This window comes from Dermacentor albipictus, unplaced genomic scaffold (assembly GCF_038994185.2).
Source record: "Dermacentor albipictus isolate Rhodes 1998 colony unplaced genomic scaffold, USDA_Dalb.pri_finalv2 scaffold_16, whole genome shotgun sequence".
In the NCBI taxonomy this organism is placed as follows: Eukaryota; Metazoa; Arthropoda; class Arachnida; order Ixodida; family Ixodidae; genus Dermacentor; species Dermacentor albipictus.
The window spans coordinates 3,043,587-3,071,284 of NW_027225570.1; the positions used below are offsets into that span (position 1 = coordinate 3,043,587).

Sequence of the window (27,698 nt, forward strand, 5' to 3'; positions counted from 1 at the left end):
TGTTCACCCAATAAAACAGTAGTTTCGCCAGTCACAGTTTTGCTGCCTACTTCACCGTCAGTATCGCGTGACACTATTATCCGGTATGAATACCTGTTCCCTTGCATTGAAAGTTGCACTCTCGGGACGTCACTTCCAGAACAGTTCTCAGGTGGAGCAGGCTGTGTGACAATTCCTTGCATCGTGGGGCCCTAATTTTCACCTGAGTGTTTCTTTTTTTCAAACTGATTACACGCTATTACAAATGTCCCAATGTCGGTGATGACAATGTTGAAAAATAGTGCAAGTTGCATAGCTCATGATGCCATTGTGTACATTTGTGCAATAAAGTTTATTTGTGAAATTAAGTGACAAAACTTACTTTTTGAACGTCCCTCGTAACTTGGGCCACTGGGTACGCGCCACTATTCAACAAAACTCTTTGACGTCATCTTGGCGTTTTGCTTTGTGCCATTAATCATCATATAAAACATCACTAGCTACGTACCCATCATAAAGTAAATTGTTACTAGCATTAATGTCACCTCTGGACCCCACATGAACTAATGTCACCTTTCTCCAAAAGATGAACGCGCTGCCATTCCTTGCTTTGCCTTTGGTCAAAGGCCATCGATATAAAAGCCATCGGGTGGCTTACTTTGATCAATACTAGGCCTTCCATGGTCCGCCAAATGATACGCTTCTTCCGTAAATGTATTCTTCATCCTGTGTGCACCTTACAGCACCTTAGAGTGGTGACGTCTGTTTATGAATTACTGAGGCCACAGCAGGCTCAACTCCAGTGAACGAAAGCGACATTATGGACATCACGACACGTCCTCTGAGATCAGGCAACGCGGGCTCGCGCTGTGTGACCTCGAAGGCCATGATCGGCAAGTGGTTATTCTTTAAGAGATAACAGCGTTCGGTGAGAGGGGCTGCTGCTGTCTACGAAAGCACATAGTCAAATGAATCGTTCAGGTGTGCAGGTTTTTATTTATCATTAAAAAAGTACAAATTTTTAGCATCAATCGTCATGTAATCAACTAAACGAAATTATACATATTCTACGATGGCAGCCTGATGGCGTTCACAGGAGGGAGGGTCACTCTCTGCTGTTCAGTGTCACGTGATCAGGCCACTCTTTAACCGCAGGCGGAAAGCTCCAATAGTCCGGCTGTCCAACATGCGGCACAGACGCGAATGGCGACGAGCTCCAGGAGAAGGCTTGTTTCTCGTACCAGGTTGGGCCACACTGGGTCCACAGGCTGTGGCGAGCCATCATCGTTGAATTCACTACCTGCGCAAGGGCAGTCTCACCATGAAGAATTTCAGACAAAAATTATAAAATACTTTCTTCCAAAATTGATGTCTTGTTAAAAATAAATGCCTAGGTATCAGTTTAATTGTGAGTAAAGTGAGTCTATTCACATTCTCGCGGAGCTGCGCCTCCAGCGCAGTATTAGACTTGCAGGGAACCGATTCTCGCTGCCAACGAAGATTCTACAGGCACAAAGGCATGAGGTAGCAGCAGAGCGACAGAGTTTTGTCGCACTTATGGATGCATTTTGGGAAGTGACAAGGGAGCCATTGTCTTAGGATTGTGCAAGGTAATAGGACTTACGAAACATTTTGTCCCACTTCCCTTTATCGTTCCCGTGTGCAAATGCTTCTGTGAGCTGTGAACCCGAAAACTCGAATAGAGAAAAATTGACGAAGAGCGCACATGACGGCGACGCAGAGTTGACTACATGGTTTTACGTATTTGGCACTTTGGATTCCTACCCCCCCCCACAAAAAAAGCACCAACCAGCCCAGTTCATCACAATCCTGCAGACCCCACTCTGCGAACCGCAGGAAAAGTTACCGTGCGATCGGAACTGTGCAGCCTGCACTTAACGGAATTACCTGGTGATATTGTAAAGAGCTGTGAGATATACCTGCAAGATATAAAAGGACGTATGCTTTCAATCGACAGAGCGATATCCCATTTCAATACCCGCCTCCCTGAACTCGAAGAACGTTTCCAGAATCTGTCTACAGTTACATCTGACGTTGAAATCATTCAGTCAACAGTTAGCCAGACAGCTCTTTTGGTTCAAGACTTGCAGCTTCGTCTTGACGATTCCGAAAACCGCTTCCGCAGGAACAATCTAATTTGCTACGGTCTGCCTGACTCATCCCCCCGTGAAACATATGCCGAGTCTGAAAAAATGATCACTGATCATTGCTTAGAACACCTGGAAATAGCCTTGGATCCCAGAGATATAGAGCGTGCCCACCGGCTCGGCCGTCATACCCCAAACCATCTACGCCATATCATTGTCAAATTCATATCATCCAAGGCAAAACTAACCATTCTATCTAAAGGGCCCAAATTTAAAGGAACGAAATTCAGTGTAGGCGAAGATTATACCCACCGCGTCCAAAATATTCGAAAGCACTTGGTTGCATTTGCAAAAGAAACAACTAATAAATTCTCGCTCCGCTATAAGACGCTTCATATCGGGCCCAAGCGCTACTTCGACGAAACGACTAACACAGTGAAGGAATTCGCATAGCAGATAACTTTTCGGCGCCGGTCCCCACAATACCCTCTATCAGCTTGTCATCCTAGAACCAACTCCCGAACCACCCTTTGCCATTCCGTGATTTTCACAAATATACGCAGCTTCCTTCCCAAACGAGACCTTGTATCTAACCTTGTATCGTCGTCCGGAAGCAACATACTCGTACTAACAGAAACGTGGCTCAACGAAAACATCAGCGATTCCGAAGTTCTGCATGATTTGCCCAATTTTGGCCTCTTTCGCAACGACCGCGAGGGTTCTCGAGGGGGCGGTGTTTTAGTCGCCGTTAATCGAGAACTACCATTCTCGCTTGTCAACATCACATCTTACCTTGAAATTATGTGGCTCATTTGCCGCACTGCGCCAATAACAACACTAATTGGTGGCTGCTATCGACCGTCCCTTAATAGCCCTGACTTCCTCCGTGAGTTTAACAGTGTTTTGCTACAATTACCAACTAGGTATCCAAGTGCACGAATTATTCTTTTCGGTGACTTTAACTACCCTTCTATAAACTGGCACCAACTTCACGTGACCGTTTCTCAAGAGCCTCGAGAATTTGTCGACGTATGTCTCAATTTTAATCTTTCACAGCTAATAACTGAGCCAACTCACATCACAGAGACTTTACAAAACACTCTTGATCTCATTCTAACTAGTCATCCTGAGACCTTAGCTTCTATTACTTACCTGAGGGAAATCAGTGACCATAAAGTTATCCACGCCTCATTTAACATTACTCCCGTTCAAAGGAAAGTGTCCAAAAAAACAATAAAGCTTTAGGAGAAGGCCGGCTACGTAGCAGTAAATAATGAATTAAACTCCCTCTTACCCACTTTTGAACTTCACTTCCATCAGCATACAGTCAACGAAAACTGGTCAATCTTCAAACGCAAAATTAGTGATCTAACGAGCAGATACATTCCAAAGTGCACTATCATCTCTGATTCCCAAAATCCTTGGTTCAATAAAACGCTCAAAACACTAAAAATTAAAAAGCAGTGGCTGTACCGTGCAGCTAAACTTAGACCCATCTCTTCTGCATGGGAAAAATACTACAGCGCTGAAGATGTGTACTTGGCAGCAGTGAAAAGCGCGAAACGTTTCTTTCTTCATAACGACTTACCAAAGATGATAACAACTAACCCGAGAAAATTTTGGAACGTGATAAATCCCCAGAAATTGCATGACATCACCCTTACTAATGATAACGGTTACTCTGTTAGTGATGCTCAGTGTGCCAGTATATTTAATACTGACTTTTCATCAGTATTCCCGAAAGAACCTGAAGATACATTCCTTTCACCACCCTCCATTGCTGAACTAGCAATGCCAGCCATAATTTTTCATCCAAATGGCATTTCGTGCGCAATCGACAAATTGAAATTTTCATCGTCAGCCGGAACGGACGAAATTAACACTAAGTTTCTCAAAAACACTAAGGACATTTCATCTAAGTTTTTATGCTTATTGTTTTTTCAGTCACTCACCACAGGTATCATCCCAGAAGACTGGAAGATGGGGAAGGTCGTTCCTGTTTTCAAATCAGGTAACAGAGACTCTCCACTCAACTATCGCCCCATTTCCCTAACTAGCATCCCTTGTAAACTAATGGAACACGTCATCTACTCCCAGATACTGCAGCATCTAGACTCTATAAATTTTTTCACTCCATGCCAACATGGATTTAGAAAAGGTTAATCATGTGAGACACAGCTTGCCATCTTTCTTCACGATCTTCATTCCAACCTTGATGCTAACTTACAAACCGACGCCATCTTTTTAGACTGCCAAAGCATTCGATAAGGTACCTCATCAACGTCTACTCTTAAAACTGTCCACACCAAACTTGCATCGAGAAATTATTGCATGGTTAAAAGAATTCCTCACACATCGTTCACAGTCCGTTACTATTAACAACTACTCCTCTAACCGTCTGTCTACCAGTAACATCGGGCGTTCCTCAGGGAACTGTCCTTGGCCCCCTCCTATTCTTAATTTATATTAATGATCTACCACAAAATTTATCACGTCATGTCCGTCTGTTCGCCGACGATTGCGTTATTTATGCCCCAGTTACTAATGCCGCTGATCAAGAATCCCTTCTGGACAATCTTAACCGCCTTCAATCATGGTGCAATCACTGGTCGATGACGCTTAATCCCAATAAGTGCAAACTCATGTCTTTTTAATCGTCGTCACAACCCGCATTTATTTACTTACAAGATTTCCGATTCCCCTGTCGAACTCGTTTCGTCCTCTACTTACCTCGGCATCACTATCAGCAATGACTTATCATGGCGCGAGCACGTAACAAAGCTAATATCATCTGCGAATAAAAAACTAGGCTTTCTTAAACGTAATCTTCACGACGCCCCTCAAAATGTAAAGCTTCTTGCTTATAGATCATTATTCAGGCGAAAACTTGAGTATGCATCCGCCATCTGGAATCCACAGCAAGCTTACCTCATCGACTCATTAGAAGCTGTGCAAAACAGAGCCGCCCGTTTCATTCACCGCTCATACTCATCCTGTATCAGTGTTTCATCTCTCAAACTACAGTCCCAATTATGCAGTCTTTCCCTCCGTCGCCGTGTTTCTAGCCTCTGCCTATTTCACAAATTTTATTATTCCCAGCTCAGACAGCAGCCATACATCTGCGCACCGCCATCACGCACGTCTCGCCGAATTGGTCATCCGCTGAAAGTCTCACGCCAACGTGCCCGTAAGAGTACATTTTCCAAGCCATTCTTCCTCCGAACAGCAAGCGACTGGAACGACCTTCCCCATGAAATTGTAGCCATCACCTGCCCATCAACCTCCTAGAAAAAGTTACATCCCACCTGTCATCATGAAAAAAAAAATGTTTTACTTTCTCACGTTAAACCCACCCCTTATGTAAAACCCCCTGCAGGGGGTCTTTAAGGAAATAAAAATGAAATTTAATGAAATGAAATGAAAAAGCTGTTGTGCGTGTGAGATTTCGCACTTGTCATGTTCCTAATTTGAGCCAATAAAGATTTTTATTTTATTTTTGTTTCAATTGAACATCGAAAATTCACCCGATAACCGGATCAGCGGGAAGCCATTCTGCCATGGTCCCACATAAAGACCTCAGAGCTGTATGCTGTGCGCTTTGCTGCGTATTTCACTCTCTATTGGCGCATGAAAGTGTCGACATTTTTTTTTTCCTGCGAGCGCCTTAACAATACACGATAGTGTATTTTCCTTTCTTTAAAGAAAGGGTCAACAAAGTTGCCACGTTAAATAAAGCAAGGTCTACGTACATGGTGGCCGAAATGATTTGATCCCGGCGACTCTGCATTCTACGATGCACTGAGGTGTACATTTTCGACTATATAGGCCCTAAGAACGACCGTACCGTTATCTGCCCTTCCACTAGCAGGAAAGAAGGCGAGAAAGTTTTGTGTGGTGTACCTCCGAGTGTTTGAAAGAACTGGTTCGTTTTGGAACAAGAAATTTGTGCATGCAATCGTTGCCTAATGGTAGGGAACGAGGCTGCTAAAGTCGACTGCAAGGTTCGATTCAGATATTATTTTGTATTTAGTAAAGCGAGGCAAGACAGGACCCTACCTAGAGGTACCGCAAAGTGACACGAATGAAGGAAAACACTATTCTTATTAGGAACGGCTCCATGGACTTTATTGCAGTGACCGCGCACAGTGACCGTGTGTTCTATTTTGTGAAGAAACGGCGGTTGTGACCTGTTGTTTGCAGTTTTACCAGGGCCAGTCATTTGGCAGTTACCAACTTCACGCGCATTAAAGGGCCCTCACAGAGATGTCCAGAAGGGCACCCATGCGCGGTGCTTCGTTTGAGCGCCAGCAGCCTAATGTGACGAGCGCGCAGTGCTATCCCTCGTACCACATGAGGGGCAGGTGGCGCCACCATATGTCCTCGCGCACTATTGGGGGAGCTCCACCACTGGAAAAGCTCGCGCCACCATCAGCGTGACATCGCATGAGGGATCACGCGGACACAGCGGCAACGTAGGCTGCTTCGGAAGCGCCGAAGCGAGCTGAAAACGAAAGTTTAAAGTTCTACTTGCGCAGTGATTATGATTAAGTGGGGAGGCTTTCCTGCTTTGGGTGTCTGCTTGACAGCATTTGAAAGCACTATAATAGGTAATGGCTGCCTTTGGAGCCGTGCAGCATGGTAGGCTACTGCTCGGTGCCGCAGTGGCGGACGTACGCAACGGAGCCCGGTGTCAGCCTTATTCACACGTAGCCACAGGACAAGATGCTGCGTGAAGCTTGGCTCGCGAAAGTTAGAGCCGGCAAACAGCCATCGGCTACAACTCGGGTACGCAGCAAGCACAGACGCGAGGAAGATTTATGCTACGGCACCGGGACTGCTATGTTCGGTGAATAGCAGTTAACGCGCACTTCGGCGCTCGCCCGTGGCCGCTGCCCGGCTTATTTAATGAAGGTTTGGTCTATTAAATTGTTGATGCTAGATACTGGAAAGTTCACTGGAAGGGAAAGGGAGCGGTAAGAAGCATATTAAAAAATCTCAGTGCTCTTCCGCTCTGTGAAGAAGGATGACCAGCAAAACTGTGTATGTGGGCCCCTTAATGGCGAACTGCACTTTAGCCATGGGTCGGGCCGGTATTGCACTATTTTCGAGATCGGCTAATGTATGGGGTGCGCTTAACGCCTGCTTCACCTCTGCCGCGGGTCTGCCCAGCATTTCACAATCTCTGGGATCGGCCCACGTACGTATGGGGAGTTTTTCGCTTACCACGCCAACGGCACGAAAATTTCCATGGACGGTAGAGGCATGCAGCTTTGCTGTAAAAAGACGTGTAATATGGTCATGTTTGTGTTATGAATTAATACACTAGATTACGAAACAGAAGCGGTAAATCGCACGTTTAGAAGACCGATAAGCATACAGTCCGAGTGACGCAACCTGAGACTTAATGTTGAAAGGTCCAAGAATTTAGAAGAAACAAAAAAAGATTGCATCGTCGTGACGGCACATCAGAGTCGCCGTAGGTATCGGAGTCTATAAAGAAATTATTTTTTAACAGCTCTCATAGCGCCCACGCAACAATGGTTGCTTGTATACTGTCAAATGCTCATATTCCGCAGCCTAAAACACACGGCACGGTGCGAAAACGCGCACGCAGCAAACGCCAAGCATTGTGCGCGGAAATGCATGCAGAGGCGCAGTCGGTCACAGCGGACTCGTACGATCGCTGCGTTGAGGCACCATTCTGTTATGCTCAATTTCGTTATACAGACAGGCCACTTAAAAAACATGTTTCACATAGCTTGCTGTCTGCGTTCGCCTACTTTTCACGCAAGAAGCCGATTCAGGAGACTCCATCGCGGCGACAGCGCGCAGTGGCGTTCGCTGTAAGTATTCGGTAAAGAGATAGCGTCTGTAAACTATGCTTTGCTTTCAGTTTGCGCAAGATTATTATTTCGACAGTAAAAAAGCTTCCATCGTTTTGAGAGTACATACAGAAATGTCCAGGAGGACTGCCACGCGGTGTTATTGAGTCATAAGCCAAGCCTGTGAGGAGCGCGCCGCGTGATCCCTCATACTATGCAAGGGAGGCGCATCCGACAGATGGCAATTCCGTAAGTCCTCGCCCCCAATACTAAGACGGGAATATCGATGGCGAGAACGCCTGTGAGTTAATCGAACTAGGAGTAATCGATTCGCTTCTATTACTTTTCTACTTTATCCAATTCGGTCTAGAAAAAAAAATAATTCGCACGCTGCATTTCCAAGAGTATCGTGTGCCTTATTGCTCCTCTCTGTTTCGCGTGTCTACTTTGCCTCTTGATAAAACATGCCATAACGTACAGAACACAGTTAGCTATTATCTTATTTCTTTCGGCCATGTTGCATAGGCTACCAAAACAGGCATTTCACGGCGAACGTGTCATCTTTTCTTCACCTTGGCATCAGTTCCTCCGTGCGGCCGCAGGCCCATCTCGAAGAACGGGTACCGGCCCACCGATGGGTTCAGATCACTCCGTGCAGACAGGGCATTCTCGGCATTGTACTTGGGATTGCACGCGGCACACACGGCCAGCGGATCGTTCTCGTAGTTGTTGTACCTGCGCCGGAAAGAACCATAACCTCGCACGTTGGGTAAAATGAACGAACTCTCCTCGTAATCCTACCAATATAGTTAGGCTGTACTATCACTCGCTATAACCGTATGGTGAATGTAAGTATCAAGAACATAGTTTTTATCAGCATTGTCCCGCAACTCGCAAGAAATAATTCAATGTTTGCGTTTTACTGAAAAAAACTCGCCAAGAATGTAGCACCATTAACTCTTGAGAAAGAGAAAGAAACAGAAGAGGGGAAATACACAAAGGGTAACCACACGCTCTTTCGGATCGGTACCCTTCGATGTATGCGTTAAAACGCACCTTCGAATTCCTACAATCGAATTTATTAAAGTGGCGTTTGTATATGCTTCGTATTTTTTTGAACTTGCGATTTCATGCCTACTGTGACGTGCTCGGGTACTCTAAACACACCTGCAGCTTTCTCTTGAATGCCGCCAGAGTGGGTGAAATCCGCCTATGTTGCTACAGAGAAAAGCGCGACGAATGAAGGAGTTGAACCTTGTCTTTCATGTTCTAACCATCAATACACAATCGCACCTGGCCACAGCCACATATTGCTGAAGCTGTCACAGGTACCTTGGCCACTGCACAATTAATTGAAGGTTTGGAGCATGCTTGCCTTCAGCGGTCACAGACACAAAAATGCATTGTATCAGTTGTCCCGTATGAAAAGTAAACAGAGGATTTTATTTACTTATTTACTCAAGTACCCTAAAGGCCCTCTTGGAGAGGGTATTACATAGGGGGGGGGGGGGCACACGAAACACACTAATAATCATATGAAAAAAAAATATTAAGAATAAACAATTCAGCAAACATAGTAATAACACCACAAAATACTCTTACACCAATACAGAAAGAGAAAGAACTGCAATACGATGTCACACAAGATGCAAAGGTATTAAATTAGCAGTGAAAAAAAATAGCTAATACCAAAGACTCACAGAGACGTCAAATTCTGAAATGAGTCCACAGCATTTCATGAAATTGATCGGTGTTAACTTCAGTGGCAATATCAGATGGTAGGTTATTCCAGTCAGCTATGGTTTGGGGGATGAATGATTGTGCGTTATTATTTGCGTGGGCTTGCTTCAGCTGTCCCACACGAACACAAATTCATCCTAATAGTTCGCTTGCATCAGACGGTCTCGGTGGAAGGTACGACATTTAGGCCGAGTGTGGCTGTTCTTCCGTGGCACCAGGAACAACTACTTCTGAATATCATGGGGCTGTTGGCGACAGTTTACTAAAGCTTGCTGGCTCCAGCGGTCACAGACATTTACACTGCAGTTCACAGCTAGCAAGAAATTTAGTGGGGCATTTCTGTGGACTCATTTCATCAGTCACAAAGTCAGAAACTTATCTCAGGTTCATCGGTCTATAAGTAAGTTACCTTTTTCTGGGTGCAGCCTTTCATGCAAGGTGGCAGATACAGAAGAGATCACCAAGGCTGATTCTTGGGCTAGTTGGTACAGTTTACTCATAATGGCAAAGCCTTTAGCGCAATTCAAAAAGACTGAGACGTGACAGAGACACAAGACAGCGCTGTCTTGTGTCTCTGCGACGTCCCTGTCTTTCTGAGCTGCGCGAAAGGCTTTGCCATTACGAGAAGAGCTCACGGGTAGGCTGGCGGCTACAGAATTTACTAGTCATCCGGTAGGATAATGCATTGTTAAGATCAGAGGGTCTAAGAAAGTTAGTGAGAGAGTTCTGTGGGCTTGTTTCTGTACTTATCAGCAACGAAAAATGATTTCGACCCAAACTGACCCCAGGCTGATGGCAGCCACGCAGTGTGGCTGTAAAGTATGCAAGATAACGTGCTAGAAACATGTACGAAAATTACTACCCACCTTGTGCATGTTAATAACCTGCATTTTCAACAGCAATCTTTTCGTTCTCAAAGCAACTTTGCTTCCTTGTATCTTTATACAAACATGCTGAGTTAACAGTCACCAAAAGAGAAATAATAAATCCAGCTCTGCACAAAGATAAAAGGAATTCACCTAGAATTTACTTCAGCATAGCTTTGTCAAACGGGCTGATATCATTAAAAAACGTCGCAGTTTCGCCTGAAAAGTGGAGCACTGATTCTGACAGCAAATTATCAGAAAGCTGCAATAAGTAAATTAAGCAGCTGTACGTGGGATCGCCAGTGTAAATTACAGTAAAACTTCGCTTCATTGTTAAATTAACGAACTTGGTGTCGTGCACAAAGCCAAGCATGAACACGTCTCACTCGATGGCGATAAACTCGATGTGAGAACGCTGGCGTGAAGCGAGGCACCAGCGACAAGCGATCGCTTCTTGTTGCTTCTAGCTACAATGCATTTCCAGAGCATAGTTTACGCGACCTTCGACGCTATCCGCTTGGTACGCTGTTTAAGTGTGCTGGTAGTACTAACGTCACCACGAGGCACAGAGAAGCTTTCGCTTGCGTTCTAATAAGGGCTACCAGTGTGCAAACATGTGGCTGATGCGCTGGAGTTTTGAACGCACCTAAAACCCCTTAAACTTCCTAAAGTAGCGACACTCTCCTCCTGCGCCTGTATTCCTCCTCGTTTCTGTTCTCTTTCACGCTCCTGCTCGACCGTGTCGCCGCCTGCACCGCTAGAGCGTAGCAAAGGACCTTTCGCAGAGCAAATACACACATTGCAAGGCATTGCGCTTTAAGCGTTCACGTTGGCTTTCTAACTCCGAGTAACTTTGTCTACAGCATAGAATTTCTATACGGACGGTTATACTAATTAAGTGACGGCAGTATTCTTATTTCTTGTATTCATAACCATTTTTAAATGTTTCTGAACGAGCGCCAACGCTGTGCCATGACCACTCCGAATGCATCGCATGCCCTACAATTAGGTAGGCAACATTTGTCAAGTGCATGTCACAAGATCTTTTTCCGAATGGTTGTAAATAAAACATGTACGATCGAATGCCTACATTCTGACCTACAGCAAGCTCTCTGTAGCCTAAATAATCCGAGCCGTGCTTACCATGTGAATTCGCAGAGCGTATGACGCACAAAGGCCAACAGAGGGCACGAACGAACTCTGGTCTGAAGGTTCGCAAGAGTATTACAAGCTACAGTGCCGCCAACGTGCGTGCTTGCCAATCTAAGCACGCGCAAAGGCTCAGAGGAGAGCGATGGTGCTATTCTGTTTCTCGTGCCTCAACGTCAACAACAACAGCAGCAAAAAAAAACCGCAGCCGATCATCGAGTCGGGATTCTGCGCATATAGCAAATGAAATCAGTTTTTTAGTATTTGATCGCGAAGCGGGAATGCGGTAACAGCGCTTGATTCAGGCTCAAGCAATTGCATTACTTTTTTGAAGTTTTTGACTCATCACGAATTACATTTCATCGTGTGCTGCTAGCTCGTCCGTTTACGAAGTGGCTTACTTGTCGCTAACCGAGTTGCACTACGGTGAATGCATTGAGGACTGCTGCGTTCGCTCCGAAATAACATTTGCGAGATATGAATTTATTGAAATGACCACGCAAAGGATGGTCACACTATGACGCGGCCTAAATTTCGGTAAGTGAAATGACGCAGTCGTGCACATTCAGGTACCATTTGTTGTCTCATTACCTGTATCTCAGAGGCATAGTGGTCGAACGAGCTAATAGGCGAACGAACGAGTAAGCCAACGACTACACAAATGAGCGGACGCCGACTAAACAAGCCAGTGAACGAGTGGGCGACCACACGTTGTCTTTTCGGGTCCTCACGGCCAAACCTTAAACAACACACATTTTAAAGCTGACACGAATTAACACGTACGTCTCAAATACTTATGATGCTGCCGTTCGGCGACGAACGTGGTTTCGGGAGAGCACGCACACTTTTGCTTTTTATCGCAAATTCGGCGTTTCACCGCCAATGAAAAACATGAACAATAAAGGCACAGAAAACTATTCGCTCTAAAGAAGGCTAGGTAGTAACCACAAAATGCAGAGAGTCGCTTTCCTAAGATTAGTTTTCAATGACGGCCCTCAAATTTTCTCAAAAGGAATGCGCAGATTCCTAAAGGTTTCGTAATCACGTTTCCGCATGCAGCCTCACGTGCATGCGAATTCAAGCCTGTCGGTGTCATTACGACAACGACATTACGACATTAAGCGACATTACGACAACGTACTGCTTATATAAACCAAGCACACGTCACGTAGGAATCCTGTGAAAGCGTGCGGCCAAGTGACAACTTCATCAGTGAACTGTGCAATATCTACTACTTTATGGGCCACAACAATTTACGCCAGCCTAGCATATACTATGTTGAGACTCGCTACCACCTCGTACAGTCATGTGGAGAATGTTGGTCTGAAGTTCTTCCTCCCGATTCGTTGACTCCACGTCTTTTTTTAACCCGTAGCGCTTACCGGACGATATCGAGAAGAGATTCTTGTCTTTGCTGAAACTATTTTGGCATACGAAGTCGCAGCGGATTATGGCGACAGAAAATATCATGAAGCGACGTCACATTTGCCACAAAACTGAGTTCAACGCGTTCGCAAACCGAAACAACACAGAAAAGCAACGGCACTAATATGAGCTCCTCGCCACACCGTAGACACTTGTCAAGCGAAATTGGGGCTGAAGCGCAAGTGTAAACAAACGAAGCCGGCGCAAGGGCCCACGTGATGTCATTAGGCCAAAGGAGGCAGGTGTCCGCCTCGCCCAGAGCGCGCGAGGACGGGACGGCATTCTTCAAAGCGTGGCGCTACTTTCCGAAGTTAGAGGTTTTAAACGAACCATAACTAGAGGCAAAAGGAAGTATAATATGGATAAAACTGAACATGATCTCAGGAATGGAGGAAGCCTAAAAGCAGTGAAGAAGAAACTAGGAATTGGCAAGAATCAGATGTATGCGTTAAGAGACAAACCGGCACTATCATTACTAATATGGATGATATAGTTGAAGTGACTGAGGAGTTCTATAGAGATTTATACAGTACGAGTGGCACCCACGACGATAATGGAAGAGAGAATAGTCTAGGGAAATTCGAAATCCCACAGGTAACGCCGGAGGAAGTAAAGAAAGCCTTGGGAGCTTTGCAAAGGGGGAAGGCAGCTGGGGAGGATCAGGTAACAGCAGATTTGTTGAAGGATGGTGGGCAGATTGTTCTAGGGAAATTGGCCACCCTGTATACGCAATGCCTCATGACTTCCAGCGTACCCGAATCTTGGAAAAACTCTAAGATAATCCTAATCCATAAGAAAGGGGACGCCAAAGACTTGAAAAATTGTAGACCGATCAGCTTACTGTCCATTGCCTACAAAGTGTTTACTAAGGTAATTGGAAATAGAATCAGGAACACCTTAGACTTCCGTCAACTAAAGGACCAGGCAGGATTCCGTAAAGGCTACTCAACAATAGACCATATTCACACTATCAATTAGGTGATAGAAAAATGTGCGGAATATAACCAACCTTTATATATAGCGTTCATTGATTACGAGAAAGCGTTTGATTCAGTCGAAACCTCAGCAGTCATGGAAGCATTGCGAAATCAGGGTGTGGAAGAGCCGTATGTAAAAATACTGAAAGATATGTATACCGGCTCCACAGCCACTGTAGTCCTCCATAAAGAAAGGAACAAAATCCCAAGAAAGAAAGGCGTCAGGCAGGAAGATACGATATCTCCAATGCTATTCACAGCGTGTTTACAGGATGTATTCAGATACCTGGACTCGGAAGAATTGGGGATAATAATTAATGAAGAATACCTTAGTAACTTGCGATTCGCTGATGATATTGCCTTGCTTAGTAACTCAGGGGACCAATTGCAGTACATGCTCACTGACCTGGAGAATCAAAGCAGAAGGGTAGGTTTAAAAATTATTCTGCAGAAAACTAAAGCAATGTTCAACAGTCTCGGAAGAGAACAGCAGTTTACGATAGGTAGTGAGGCACTGGAAGTGGTAAGGGAATACATCTACTTAGGACAGGTAGTGACTCCGGGTCCAGATCATGAGCCTGAAATAACTAGAAGAATAAAAACGGGCTGGGGTGCATTTTGCAGGCATTCTCAGATCATGAACAGCAGGTTGCCATTATCCCTCAAGAGAAAAGTTTATAACAGCTGTGTCTTACCAGTACTCACGTACGGGGCAGAAACCTGAAGGCTTACGAAAAGGGTTCTACTTAAATTGAGGACGACGCAACGAGCTATGGAAAGATGATAGATGTAACGTTAAGGGATAAGAAAAGAGCTGATTGGGTGAAGGAACAAACGCGAGGTAATGATATCTTGGTTGAAATCAAGAAAAAGAAATGGCCATTGGCAGGACACGTAATGAGGAGGGAAGACAACCGATGGTCATTGAGAGTTACGGAATGGATTCCAAGGGAAGGGAAGCGTAGCAGAGGGCGGCAGAAAGTTAGGTGGGTGGATGAGATTAAGAAGTTTGCAGGGACAACATGGCCACAATTAGTACATGACCGGGGTTGTTGGAGAAGTATGGGAGAGGCCTTTGCCCTGCAGGGGACGTAACTATGCTGCTGATAATGATGATGAAACGCACCATGGCGCGACCTGGCGGCGGTCAACGAAGTTGGCTGAGTAGTATGGAAAATACGCCGTCCCGTACAGTAACACGAGTCTCGTTCGTTTTGTACTTTGTTTTAAATTTTGTGCGTATATCCCGCACTCCAATAGTGTTCGACCCGTACGTAGGGCATTGTGCGCTACCGAATACAGCACAGGTCATGGAGTGTGGGCGCTTTTCGTCCGACACACCATGCTGAAGGTGGACGCACCCGGCGACTATACTCCAGACTGCGCTGAGCAGTCCGTTGTCCCCGAGCATCGTCACCACCGTTATTGATGCGTGGTGAATTGTGAAGAGGGTCTTTGGCCTCACACGCTAGAATTTTCGACACACTGTGCGACGACTTCATGGCTAGTGATAATTGGCTGCGTAGTATACAAGTCGCAGCTCTCCCCGTTACGTTATGCTGTCAGTGGGCTCTATACATCCTGTCTCGCATGAATTGTGTGTGTGCTCAGCATAGGAGGAAAGTTTTCATTACTCCGGGGGCAGGCAGGGAGGCTGGGGCCCGGGCAGCTTTCCGAAGTGCAACGAATATATATATATATATATATATATATATATATATATATATATATATATATATATATATATATATATATATATATATATATTGTAACGCGTTTTATTGAGCACTCAGAAACGTGACCGTCTCACTCGAGCGTCAGACACCGAGAGCGCGAGCCGCTCTATGTTAGCGGGCCGATGCTGATAGCGCGTCCACAGGTTGCGACAGTCTTCTTCGCTACAACTGCCCCCTGGGGAAGAAGGAGCCATCCTGGCGGCTCAAGGAGAAGTGAGGACAAGGGGGTCGAATAAGGTTTAAGCCTCTGGACGTGCACTGTCTCGCGTCCGCGACTGCTCAAGTTAGTAGATGGGGTTGGCGGCTCGGCGACGTAGTTGACTGGCGTCGTCTGTTGTACGACGCGGTAGGGACTGTGGTATTGAGCGATGAGTTTAGAGGATAGACCAGGGGTGCTTGAAGGTATCCACAGCCAGACTAGTGAGTGCGGATGGTTGGTGCAAGGAGGTCGGTCTTCATCACGACGGAATTTTTGGAGACTCTGGTCATCCACCGTGAACGAAAGGGCCAGCTGACGGCATTCCTCGGCATACTTGGAGGCTTCAGACAGAGGCGTGCCATCTGATGGGTCAGGCCAGTAGAGGAGAATGGTGTCGAGCGTACAGGTATGCGCACGGCCATATACGAAAAACAATGGCGAAAATCCCGTTGTGGCCTGTGAAGCGGTGTTATAGGCGTACGTAACATATGGCAAAACAAGGTCCCAGTTCATATGTTCCGATGTAATGTACATGGATAACATGTCCCCCAAAGTACGATTTAACCGTTCTATTATGCCGTTCGCTTGCGGATGATAAGATGTAGTGGTGCGATGAACGGTATGGCACGCGGTCAAAAGGGCGTTAAGAACTTCGGAAATAAATGCATGCCCTCTGTCACTTAGAAGTTCCCGCGGTGCCCCATGATGCAGTATGAAGTGACGCAGGAGGAAGACGTAATGTCGTGGGCTGTCGCTGTTTGCAGTGCCGAAGTTTCTGCATAGCGGGTGAGGAGGTCGACAGCGACAATAGCTGACGTGCAGGGAAGAGGACTGTAGAGATCGATGCCGACGTGGTCGAATGGTCGGGACGGACAAAGGCTGCAAGGGACCAGAAGGACGAGGGGCAGGAAGCTTGCGTCGTTCGCACGCTGTGCACGTGCGAAGGTACTTTCGCACAAAAGTATGTGTGCCACGCCAATAAAAGCAGGAGCGAAACCTGGCGTAAATCTTGAAGAGGCCGGTATGGGCACATTGCGGGTCTGAATGGAGAGAGGAGCATACATCTGTGCGCATATGGTGGAGGACGACTAATAACCATTCGCGGCCATCGGAAGGGTAATTTCGACGATAGAAAATACCTTCCCGCAATTCAAGATGAGAAGCTTAGTGGCGGATAGCGCCCGAAGGGAGTGTTGTTGAAGTGTCACAAATGTAATCCATAAGTGCCGAAATCCAGGGATCTTTGCGTTGCTACGCAGCCCAGTTGATGTGGATAGGCGACGAAAACACCGATTCGATGACTGAAATGCAAGTCATGTTACTTGGTGTAGGCGACCGAGAGAAGGCATCTGCGTTGGTGTGTTTCCGGCCATACCGGTAAATGACGCGTATGCTGAAGGCTTGTAACCGTAGAGCCCATCGCGCAAGACGGCCAGACGAATCTCTTAAAGTTGGTAACCAACATAGAGCATGGTGAACTGTAACGACGTCGAAGAGGTGGCCGTACAGTTAGGGTTACAATTTTCCAAGGGCCCAGATGATAGTCAGGCACTCCTTTTCGGTGACGGAGAAATTTGATTCCGCTTTCGTTAGTGTTCGGCTTGCGTAGGCTACTACGTATTCGTCAAGCCCACTTTTTCGCTTTGCAAGCACGGCACCAAGTCCTATGCCGCTGGCATCGGTGTGGACTTCCGTGGGGGCCGTAGGGTTGCAATTGCGCAGTACGTGAGGCGAAGTGAGCAAACGCCGCATTGTTTCAAAAGCATCGACGCACGCTGTGGTCTAAGTAGAAAGTCGTGTGTCGCCGTGAAGCAGCCGTTAAGCAGCCGTTAAGCAGCTGAGTCATCAAGGCAACAATAATAGAAGCGGAATTCCGGCTAAAACGACGCAAGTAGGAGCCCGATAAAGCTCTGAAGTTCTTTCAGGGACGTGGGCTTCGGATATTCGGCGACGGCGCGAAGTTTTAGGCTTGTAGGGCAGCTCGGAAGAGCAAAAAAGGAATAAGGTAGGGGTAATCAAAGGGAACGGGAAACGGAGTGAGCGCTCACTCTGTTTCCCGTTCCCTTTGATTACCCCTACCTCCTTCATTTTTTGCTCTTCCGAGCTGTGCTACAAGCCTAAAGCACTCATGACATACCAACTCGCCTAAACTGCCACGCTTTTGGCGCGAAGTTTGGAAGCATCGGGTAGTATGCCATCTTTCGATACGACGTGTTCGAGTATTGCAAGCTGCTTGGCTCCAAAGCGACATTTCTTCAAGTTGGGCTGGAGGCCTGCCTCCGTGATGCACTGCAGGACTTGTTCGAGAAGGTACAGATGTGTGGTAAAATCTGGAGAAAAGACGACGACATCGTCAAGGTAACATAGGCATGTCTTTCATTTTAGTCCACGAAGGAGATGGTCCATCATTCGTTCGAATGTAGCAGGGGCGTTGCAAAGCCCGAATGACATAACGTTGAATTCATATAGGCCGTCTGGGGTCAGGAAGGCTGTCTTCGGGCGATCGGCAGGATTAATAGGCACTTGCCAATAGCCTGAGCGTAAATCGAGCGAAGAAAAATACTTTGCGCCGTGCAAACAATTCAGAGCATCGTCGATGCGTGGTATAGGGTAGACATCTTTGCGAGTTATCTTATTAAGACGGCGGTAGTCGACGCAAAATCGACTGAGCCATCTTTTTTCCTAACCAGGACTACAGGTGACGCCCAGAGACAATTAGAGGGTTGAACCACTCCACGGTCAAGCATTTGGCTTACTTGATTTTCAATAACACGACGCTCCGCGGGTGATACACGATAAGGCATCAGGCGCAGTGGTGCGTAGGTGCCGGTGTCGATCTCGTGACGTACTGTCGATGTAAAGTCTAGTGGGGCTTGTTGACAGTCGAACGTAGATTGGTATTTCGGTAGAAGGCTGAGAAGCTGCGAACGCTGCCTAGGGTTGAGAAGGGCATCTACTGAGCTATGGAAGACGTCTTGCGTAGGCTGCGAACAAGACAAGCTATAATTCAATGAGTTCACGTCTGAACAGCTATTGTCAAGAGGGTCGTCAAAGATGGTCACTGGAACGGCAGGCTGAAGACATCCAAGGCACTCGCCACGACGTAAGACGAGGGGCGTGGCCTTAGCGTTGGAAACGAGCAGTCGCGTGCAGCCACCGCTGATGGTTAGGACAGCGAAGGGAAGGAAATATCGTCGGCGAACAAAAATGTGCGATGGGACAAACAGGACAATTTTGTCAGTGGCGAAAGTATAGCAGGCGTTCGCAGTCACAGAAGAGTGCGGAGGGATCGTGGCGTCTTCTGTAACGGACACTTTGTCACCAAAATTGTCAAGGTCATGTAAACTGGTATCGGGAAGCGGAGAAAATTCAACTTTGGCACTAGAACAATCAATGATGGCCTGATGATCGGAAAGGGAGTCCCACCCCAAGATGACGTCGTGTGAACAGGATGAGAAGACGACGAACTGGACCGTATACGTGTATCCTTGAATGACGATGCTGGTGGTACATGCGGCAACAGGGGCAATACACTGGAAGCTTGCTGTCCGGAGTGACAGCGCAGATAAGGGCGCTATTACCTTTCTAAGCTTGTGGCAAAGTTCTTCCGTAACTACTGAAACGGCGGCGCCTGTGTCCACTAATGCCAGTGTGACGACTCCTTCTACAGATACTTCGATTATGTTCGTCGGAAGAGAGCAAGGCTTTGTGTGGTTCGACTAGAACGCAGTTCTCGCCTCTTGAACTGCGGTAGCTAGTTTTCCTGATCCGATGGGGCCGGACGCCACCGCATGGGGGAAAGTGGGCGGCTACGAGGGGATGGCGAGCGACGATCATGCGCAGAAAGAATGACGTTGCTCATAGACGGCAAGTGCAAGTCATTTGGTGGGGAGAAGGACGAAGCTGGCGAAACGTATGAGCGCACAGCTTGGTCATTACCTTGAAGCCATAGGCGACGGTGACAGTGCCGTGCCACGTCACCTGGGATTCTACAGAAGAAGCACACGGGGCAATTGTCGGGTGTATGCCAGGGTCCCGTGCTAGCTGGTGATCTGGGTGTGTACACCGGAGGGATTGGACGTGGCAGTGCAGCAAACGGTGGTGCTCAAAAAGTCGATGGAGGTGGTCGTGCTTCAATCTCGGCGTAGCTTAGAGGTAGGCAATGGCGGCGCTGCATGAGGGGACTGAATAGCTTCGGACACTTGTTCCTGGAGCATCCGACGCAACGTTGGAGCCAAGGATGGCGTAGGCCCTGGGACGGCGGTGAGTGGGGATAGCTGGCGGGTGACTTCGGAGCATTTACATTCCTTGATTTTGCCAAACAGATGGTCGTTGTTAGTCACAGTGGCTAAACTTGCAATGGAAGTATTGGTGATTGAAGAAGGTCGAGTGAGTAGACGTTGCCTCCTAAGTTCGTCGTAGCTTTGACGAAGTTCAGCAACTTCGACCACGGTCCACGGGCGTTTCAAGAGGAGTATTTGGAATGCGTCGTCTTTGATGCCATTCATTACGTGATGGATCTTGTCAGACTCAGTCATCGATGGATTGACGCGCTTGCAAAGGTCCACAACGTCTTCTGTGTACGTAGTAAAGTTTTCACCGGATTTCTGGGAACCGCTGCGCAAGTGCTCTTCGGTATGGAGGTTCCGCACCTCAGGGCGACCGAAGACTTGCGTAATGCGCGCATTGAAATCTGGCCAGGTGCTCAGGTCGGATTCGTGGTTGTGATACCACACACTAACGACACCCGTGAAATAGAATTTCACGTAACTGAGCTTCGCAGCATCGTACCATTTATTGTGGGCACTCACCCACTCACATATCGAGAGCCAATCTTCTACGTTGTATTCGTTGGAACCGCTGAAGATGGGAGGATCGCGTTGACGCACTGAGCCAGGACAAATCAATGTCGGCGATGCCGGAGGTGTTTGGCTGGCGTCATCAGGCATGATGGCCGGCAGTGTCCGATAACGTAGTTGCAGGGTGGTTAGGGAAGTACTACCCCGCCCCTCCACCAACTATAACGCGGTTTATTCGAGTGTCAGACACCGGGAGCGCGAGCCCTTCTTCGCCGGCGGGCCGATGAAGATAGTGCGTCCATAGGGCGCGCCACTCTTCTTCGCTACAATATATATATATATATATATATATATATATATATATATATATATATATATATATATATATATATATATATATATATATATATATATATATCCGCGTACGAGCTGCAATAAACCCCCTGTCAAAAATTGGAGGACGCTTAAGCTTCGCCTTCAAGAGTGGGACGCGACAGCGTTCCCGTCGACCCGCCAAGGGGTCGACAATGCGCTACGGCACAGCGATCACTTACGATGCGCCCCGCATCGGACTTAGCGCCCACCTATCACGCGGTGAGCGTCGAGCAACGCAGCGTTCGGCGTGGCAACGAAACGTGCGCCTGAGCGAACGGAACGAACCAAAGAACTCGGTGTCTCGGAGGGGAAACGATATGCGCCAGCCAAACGTCGTGATCGGCACGGGCAGAGAGATAGATAGTTATCTAAACCGGGAGCACGGCGAAGCGTCGTCAGGGGAGAGGGAGTCCCGCGACGCGCCTGGCAGCGGTCCCAATGCGCGCGCGGCGCGCCTCCTGTCGGGGCAGCGCCGCACATTGAGAGGAGGGGGGTCTTCTGTGTTTGCCGCAAGATGGCTCTGCGTGTGCGGAAAGCGCAGAAGAAATGCAGCGGAAACGCACTTCGCAACTCGTGTAATTGTGACTTCTGTACGTTACATGTTCATAATTACCGATATACACCGCAGTATAACTTTCCACGGCTCGTTTCGAAGGCAACACCGCATTCACTAGAGGCGCGTTTGCACCGCTTGGAAGCATCGAACTCGTGGCTGAGTGGTAGCGTCTCCGTCTCACACTCCGGAGACCCTGGTTCGATTCCCACCGGGCCAATCTTGGAAATTGCTTTTTATTTATGAAGCGCCTGCCGTGATTTATCGCTCACGGTCAACGCCGCAAACGCCGACACCCGACACCGACGCCGACGACACCGGCTTTTCTGCGACACGAGCTCCTTAACGCTATCGCGTTAATATATATATATATATATATTGAAAGGTGGTTTATTGCAGCTCGTACGCGGGATCGCAAGTGGCTCTTGATCGCGAGTCCTAGCTGTTCGCATCAGCAGCCCGAGCTCGGGTCTCGCGCCGCAGCGGTGGCAGTCCGCACAGCGCCACATGCACGTTACCCACTACGATTGCCCCCGCGGCGAAGGGGAGCCATCCTGGCGACCTAAGGTGATTACACGATAAGGGGGTCGTGGTACGGCTTCAGGCGGCTGACGTGAACCGTCTCGCGGCCACGGCGGCGTTTGTCCGAAGATGGCATCCCCGGTTCGACCACATAATTCACCGGCGATGTATACGCGACGATCCGGTACGGACCCTGATGTTTCGGAGCAAGCTTTGGGCTAAGGCCTGGAGATTGGAAGGGCAGCTGAAGCCAGACGTGAGAGTCCACGGCGAAGGACTGTGAGGGCTGCCCGTTGTCGTGGCGATCTTTGTGGATTCCTTGGGTATCCGACGTGAACGTGCGAGCCAGTTGGCGGCACTCTTCAGCATGGCCAGCAACTTCGGAAAGAGGGGTGAATTCAGAAATATCCGGATGATATGGTAGCATGGTGTCGAGAGTAGTGGATGGTTCACGTCCATAAAGAAGGAAAAATGGGGAGAAGACTGTGGTAGCCTGAACGGCGGTATTATACGCGTACGTCACAAAAGACAAAAGGGAGGACATCGTCCCAATTGGAATGATCAGAAGCAACATACACGGTGAGCATGTCACCAAGAGTGCGGTTGAATCGTTCCGCTAGACCGTTAGCCTGTGGGTGATACGCCGTAGTGGTGCGATGAATAGTGCGGCAAGCGGCGAGTAGCTCATTAATAACTTCGGACAAGAAGACACGGCCTCGATCGCTGAGCAGTTCTCGCGGTGCGCCATGCCGTAAGATGAAATGCCGTAACATGAATGCGGCGATGTCGCGAGCAGCAGCCGAAGCAAGTGCAGCAGTTTCGGCATATCCTGTGAGGTGGTCTACTGCGACAATTATCCAACGATTTCGATTAACAGTGGATGCAAGAGGCCCATAAAGGTCAATGCCAATCCGATCAAAAGGATGTGCAGGACACGGTAAAGGTTGGAGAGGGCCTGTCGTATGAGGAGATGTCTTGCGCCGCTGACAGGCTACACATGAGAGAATGTATTTACGGACATAAGAATACATGCCGCGCCAGTAGTAGCGCTGGCGGAGCCGCTCGTAGGTTTTCAGGACGCCAGCATGAGCCTGTTGTGGTTCGGCGTGGAAATACGTGCAAATGTCGGAGGGCAAATGGCGAGGGATGACTAGCAGCCATTTGCAACCGTCCGGCTGATAGTTTCGGCGGTACAAGATGGCGTCCCGTAGCACGAAATGGGTGGCTTGGCGACGAAGTACTCGAGGGCATGTAGTCATCGAAGAACTGTGAAGAATGTCAATGAGAGACACAATCCACGCATCTTTCCTCTGTTCAGACGGCATGTCAGTAACAGCAAGTGTAGCAACCAGGCACTCTATGGGAGAGGGTGGCGTTTCGTCGGATCGCAAGGGCGATCGGGAGAGTGCATCGGCATCAGAATGTTGGCACCCGGATCGATAGATGACGCGAATGTCAAATTATTGGAACCGAAGAGCCCAATGTCCAAGACCGCCTGACGGGTCTTTCAGTGACGCAAGCCAGCAGAGCGCGTGGTGGTCTGTCACAACATCGAACGGATGGCCATACAAGTAAGGGCGAAATTCGTTTAACGCCCTAACTATACCCAAACCTTCTTTTTTTGTGACGGAATAATTGGTTCCTGCCTTCCTGAGGGTACGACTCGCATATGCAACCACATATTCCGGAAAGCCAGTCTTGCGTTGCGCAAGGACGGCTCCAAGACCAACGCCACTGGCGTCCGTATGAACTTCGGTCGGTGCAGTCGGGTCATAGTGGCGTGGAACAGGCGGTGAGGTAAGCAGACCACGCAAAGAGGTGAAGGCTTGGTCCCATGCCGGAGTCCAATCGCGAAGGTCACCTGGGCCAGCCAGGAGCTTCGTCAGGGGAGCGATGATGCCGGCAGAATTGCGCACAAAGCGTCGAAAATAAGAGCAAAGGGCGATAAAACTTCGGAGCTCTTTCAGTGTAGTCGGCCGCGGAAATTCTGCGACAGCACGAAGTTTGTGAGGGTCGGGAAGGACGCCGTCTTTGGAAACAACATGGCCAAGTATGGTCAGCTGGCGGGCGCGGAAGCAGCACTTTTTCAAGTTAAGTTGAAGGCCGGCGGTGGCAAGGGAAGTAAGGACTTCGCGTAGACGAGATAGGTGAGTGGTGAAATCAGGGGAGAAAACTACCACGTCGTCTAAATAACACAGGCACGTCTTCCATCTGAGGCCTCGCAGAATATTGTCCAACATTCTTTCGAATGTCGCGGGCGCATTGCAGAGGCCGAATGGCATTACTGTAAACTCATACAGGCCATCAGGCGTAATGAAAGCTGTTTTCGAGCGGTCGGATTCATCCACTGGCACTTGCCAATAGCCCGATCGCAAGTCCAAAGAAGAAAAGAATTCAGCACCATGCAGACAATCCAGGGCGTCATCTATGCACGGTAGAGGATAGATATCTTTTCGTGCAATCTTGTTGAGGTGACGATAGTCCAGACAGAAACGAATCGAGCCATCTTTTTTCTTAATGAATACTAAGGGCGATGACCAAGGGCTGCAGGATGGCTTGATAACACCATGGTCAAGCATGTCTTCAACTTGCTCGGTGATGACACGACGCTCGGTGGATGACACGCGGTACGGACGCTGGCTTAATGGTGCGTGATGTCCCGTATCAATGTGGTGAGAGACGGTACTTGTGCGGCCTAATGATGCTTGGTTCCAGTCAAAAGAGGCGTGAAAATCATTTAAAAGAGTAATTAGTCGCTCACGTTGTGTCGGCTCGAGGTCATCGGCAATGGAGCGACAAAAACATCCGGTGGTACTCGGTTAGATGGCACACGGGGTGTCAGTGCTGTTACGTTGGCAGTATCTACGTCGTCGGCCATAGGGAAATGCACAATAGCGTCAGCGCTCACAGACTCGACGGTACCAATTGTCTCGCCACAGAGCGAAGCCAAAGTGTATGAATTTGGGTTTGAAATCAGTATTTCTGCAGCACCATGGTGAACCGTGAGGAGGGTGAAAGGCAACAATATAGGCTGGCGGCGAATGAAGACGGCAGCGAGTGTAAACATGACCGTCGCTTCGGCAAGATGATCTGAAGTGGTGCACGTGGTGCGTCTTAAAGGGAAGCTGAAAGGTTTTCCAGAAAAAATGAGTGAACATCTGCACCTAATGGTTTTCAACCCTCCGAATTCGAATATCGTATCGAAATTGAGCGAAAGAAAGCGCAAATATATTTTATTTCGACGAAAAGTGCAGCAGCGGACACGCCCAGGTCGCGCGTCCCGTTTCCGCCTGTGATTGGTCGGTGCGCCTCGTGACGTCAACCCTGCCGCTGCCGACCGCTGCCGCTACACATGAAGCGCGGTGCCAGGTAGTTTGGTGCTGTTTTTCTGTGACGGTAATGGAAAATTTCGAGAGACCGCGTTTTTCTGAGGAGTTCGGCGTTACTCCCTGCATGTACGAGCCGATTGCGGAGAGCCGGCCTCTCGAAGAAGCAAACGATGCTGGTGCGAGCAGTGCTTTCGACGCGAACGAAAGCAAAGTCTTGGGATCTCCTCGTGTTGGAAATGCTCTTTGGTGAGTATGTTTCTTGCAAAGCGATCTAGTGATCTCGCCGATCTTTCGTCGATCTAGTGAGCTAGTTTCCGGTCAAACAAGTGTAGTGTTGTGTTGCTGCATGCCTCCTCGTGGAACGTAAGCGGGCATGCGATCGTCGGCATTTGTGCGCTGTCCAAAGCTGTCGGCAATCTACAAAGACGGTTTAAACGCGTGAAAAGCTTCCCGGTTCATGCAGTACATGTAGTGACCTTCATCTGTTGACTACCACTCATGTTGACTACCACTCACGTTGATTACCACTCACGTTGACTACCACGCACGTTGACTACCACTCTACATACACGCACAAGCACCAACAAAGGAATGCAGGGTCGATCGAAGCAGATTACGATGGCACGCACGCAGAAACAAGCGCGGTCAGGCACGGTCGCGGACGCTGCGAAGGAACGATGCAGAGTTGACGTCACAACACCGCGGTTTCCGGTCTCCGCTCCGCTCGCTCACTCAAAGGGGGGTGGAGCTACAGCGCAATTTCAGCCGATGATTACGTCGCTCCTAATTGAAAAAAAAAACCCCAAATTTTACCTACATGGTTTATAAGGTATATGAGCGTCTTATTGAATTCGACAGAGACTCTTCAGCTTCCCGTTAAGCCCTTTTACGCACGCTGACGAACTTCCTTAGTTCGTTGTTTCTTTGCTACGAGTATTTTGTTTATTACTTTTGTTTGTTTGCAGCATTGGTTCGATGCTTTTTTAAAAGGGGAGCATGACACGTGTCCTTATTTGTCTTTATCGGTCGACACGTTTCACCGCCTAACAAGTGTTATCGCACAGCGCATGGCGCGCCTGCATGTATCGGAAGTTTCTGGAATGTTATCGCTGCTTCCATCCGCTGTCTGTGACCGAACCTTCTGTAATCTGATCGCACGTGTGCGCGACGCGAATGCTGTAGAACTTTAGAAGCGTGCCAGGTCCCAGCGATTACTCTGGAACATTCGACGACTGATGTATAAATGCCGACGCGCTTGACCCGCTTGACCCACTAATCAGATTTTCGACGGTCACCGACCGTGTTCGCCGCTATCTTTGTGCTATAAGTGTAGGCTGTTTTTGTGGGCACAGATTCGCCAAATAAAAGTTACTTTTGTCCTTCCCAGTATTACTACTGTGTTTTTCAACGTCTCCACCACGTGACAATACGTTCAAAACATGGTGGTTCATTGTCTGTTCATGGGGCTTAGCGCTATCTGTATATGGACGGAACACTTCCGGCGGAAGAAAAATAATGTGGCGTCTTATCCGCTAAAAACAAAAGTGACGTCATTTTGTTTTCGAAGGCGCGAAATTGGTTTTGTTGGCCTGATTTTATAGCTATATATTTAAGTGCCCCGACATTCGACTTGATGGGCGTTTCGAGAGAGAGAGAGAGAGAGAGAGAAGGCAAGACGGAAAGGCAGGGAGGTTAACCAGACTGAGTCCAGTTTGCTACCCTACGCGTGGGGAGGGGAATGGGGAGTGAAATAGGAAGAGAGAGAACATAAGTGTAGGATGTCTATAGTCGGGCACTCAAGTCCGTTGCCTTCAGGTAGCGAAAAAGCGCTCTAACTGCTTTCTGGGCCAATGAACTGTGAGGCCAGGCTCCCAAGATCTTCGCTTCCGTGAATGGCCTGTCATCCAGTCTATTTAAGGCACACTGGAGAGTCTCACGTTGATTATCGAAGCGAGAACAGTGGCACAGAAGGTGACTGATGGTCTCTTCACACTTGCACTTAGCGCACATTGGTGAATCCGCCATTCCAATGCGGTAGCTGTAGGAGTTGGTGAATGCTACTCCTACTCACAGCTGACACAGCAGTGTTGCGTCACGTCGTGGAAGGTTCGCTGGTAAT

At 48.1% G+C, this 27,698-nt stretch overlaps 1 protein-coding gene across 7 annotated transcripts in view; it reads right to left on the reverse strand.

Moving 5' to 3' along the window:
* Positions 1–961: 961 nt before the first annotated feature.
* LOC135906207 (putative phospholipase B-like 2) overlaps positions 962–27,698 on the reverse strand; it is a 311,959-nt gene continuing 285,222 nt past the window's right edge. For all 7 annotated transcript variants that reach the window (XM_070528951.1, XM_070528954.1, XM_070528952.1 and 4 more), the window contains 2 exons: positions 8,482–8,644; positions 962–1,279 (listed from right to left, as the gene is read on the reverse strand). In XM_070528951.1, coding sequence (XP_070385052.1) covers positions 1,085–1,279; positions 8,482–8,644 — 358 coding nt within the window. In that variant the 3' untranslated portion in view covers positions 962–1,084. The remainder of the gene's footprint in view (positions 1,280–8,481; positions 8,645–27,698) is intronic.